General features: G+C 50.9%; 1 protein-coding gene across 1 annotated transcript; it reads right to left on the bottom strand.

Annotated features, from left to right (window-relative positions):
- Positions 1-120: 120 nt before the first annotated feature.
- On the bottom strand, positions 121-1,463 carry LOC110036370 (scopoletin glucosyltransferase-like; the record flags this gene model as incomplete). Its single annotated transcript, XM_020740797.1, has 1 exon — positions 121-1,463. A coding segment is annotated over one exon (1,343 nt), but the record flags the coding sequence as incomplete, so codon positions are not given.
- Positions 1,464-1,474: the final 11 nt, after the last annotated feature.

The raw sequence follows: 1,474 nt of genomic DNA, 5'->3' as shown, positions 1-1,474 counted from the left end.
TTTTTAATTTAATTTTTAAAACACAAAGTAAAAAATCACGAGCATGAAAAACTCAAAAACCTAAAAATGGAGGAGACAGAAGATCTGATCTTATTGAAAAAGACTGTAAGACATGATTATTCATACAGCTCGTGCCTTCTTCTCCTTCTTCTCCATCAACTCCAGTATCAAATTTTCAAGATTACTATAAGATAACCCTCCTCCCCCCTCCATTGTGCTCCTCGCCATCTCTTTAAGCTCATTGGCACGCTTCCTCATCTTCTCCGCCTCCCCTCCCTCTCCCATCACGTTCCTCACCGCAGCCTCTAAAGCCGCCGCCTTTATCACCGGCCGATCCTCCGATGTTATCCCGAAAACCTTCGAACCCACCGCCACTCCAATCTTCAGCACATCCACCAAAAGCCGCTCCTTGAAGAATTGCTCCGCAAAGAGCGGCCATGTCCCCATCGGCAAGCCCGCATTTATCCCTGCTAAGCACGAATTCCATCCACAATGTGTGATGAATCCGCCCACCGCCGCATGATTAAGTATTAGTTGTTGCGGCGCCCATCCATTGATTAAAAGACCTCTTCCTTCTATTCTCTGCATGTACCCTTCAGGAATCCAATCCTCACCCGCGTTTCGCACCGCCCAAACAAACGGATGGCTCGAAGCCTCGAGCCCAAGTTCCATCTCCCTCAGTTGTGCTGCTGTGAATGCACTTATGCTGCCAAAACACATGTACACTACAGATCCCTGCTTTCTTCCATCGAGCCACTTGACGCATTCTTCGCCTACTTTGGTTTCTCCTCGCCATCCAAACATATCCGCACCTTCTTGGTTGCAGAGAGTGGCAGGACCGATGAGCCACGCCTTCCTCCCCATCACTTTCCTAAAATGCTCCACATAGTCCTGCTCCAGCTCATAGAAACTGTTCACCACCAATCCGTAGCTGTTTGAATCGACCTCCTGCGCTTGATTGAAGATCTCGAGCACAGAAGGGATTGATTTAATGGGGTCTTCGACTTGCGATCGGAGTAGCTCGATGTGATGCGGGAGGTCGGGGAGGACGAAGGACTCTGCTTCTTGCTGTAGGTTCTCAATGACCTTATGCCTCTGGATGCTGTCAAAAGCACACCGCGCAAACAAACTGGAGCCGTCAAAAACGATTCTTTGTACGCCATTTTGGGCGCAAACTTGATGGGTCCATGGCAAGAAGAAGTCGGAGACAACGAAGTCTGGGCGGAGTTCTTTAAGGAGAAGGTCGAACGGGTGGTGGAGAAAGGCAATGCCTTTGATAAATTTGGATAGATGATCGTCGGAGAAAATGGAGGAAAAGCTCTCGCATCCCTCGGGGAGACCGGCGGCGGCTGAGGGGAAGGGGAGGAGGTGGAGGCGGATGGGAGAGGTGGCGGAGGAATTGAAGCGGTCGATAATGGGGCGAAGGAGAGTAGCGTTTGCGAAGGTGGGGGGGGGAGGGGCGGCTGGGGGGGCG

The sequence above is a fragment of the Phalaenopsis equestris genome, unplaced genomic scaffold (genome assembly GCF_001263595.1).
Source record: "Phalaenopsis equestris unplaced genomic scaffold, ASM126359v1 Scaffold205619, whole genome shotgun sequence".
Lineage (NCBI taxonomy): Eukaryota > Viridiplantae > Streptophyta > Magnoliopsida > Asparagales > Orchidaceae > Phalaenopsis > Phalaenopsis equestris.
Note: the sequence above shows the minus strand (reverse complement) of the source record. Positions and strands in the feature narration are given on the sequence as shown.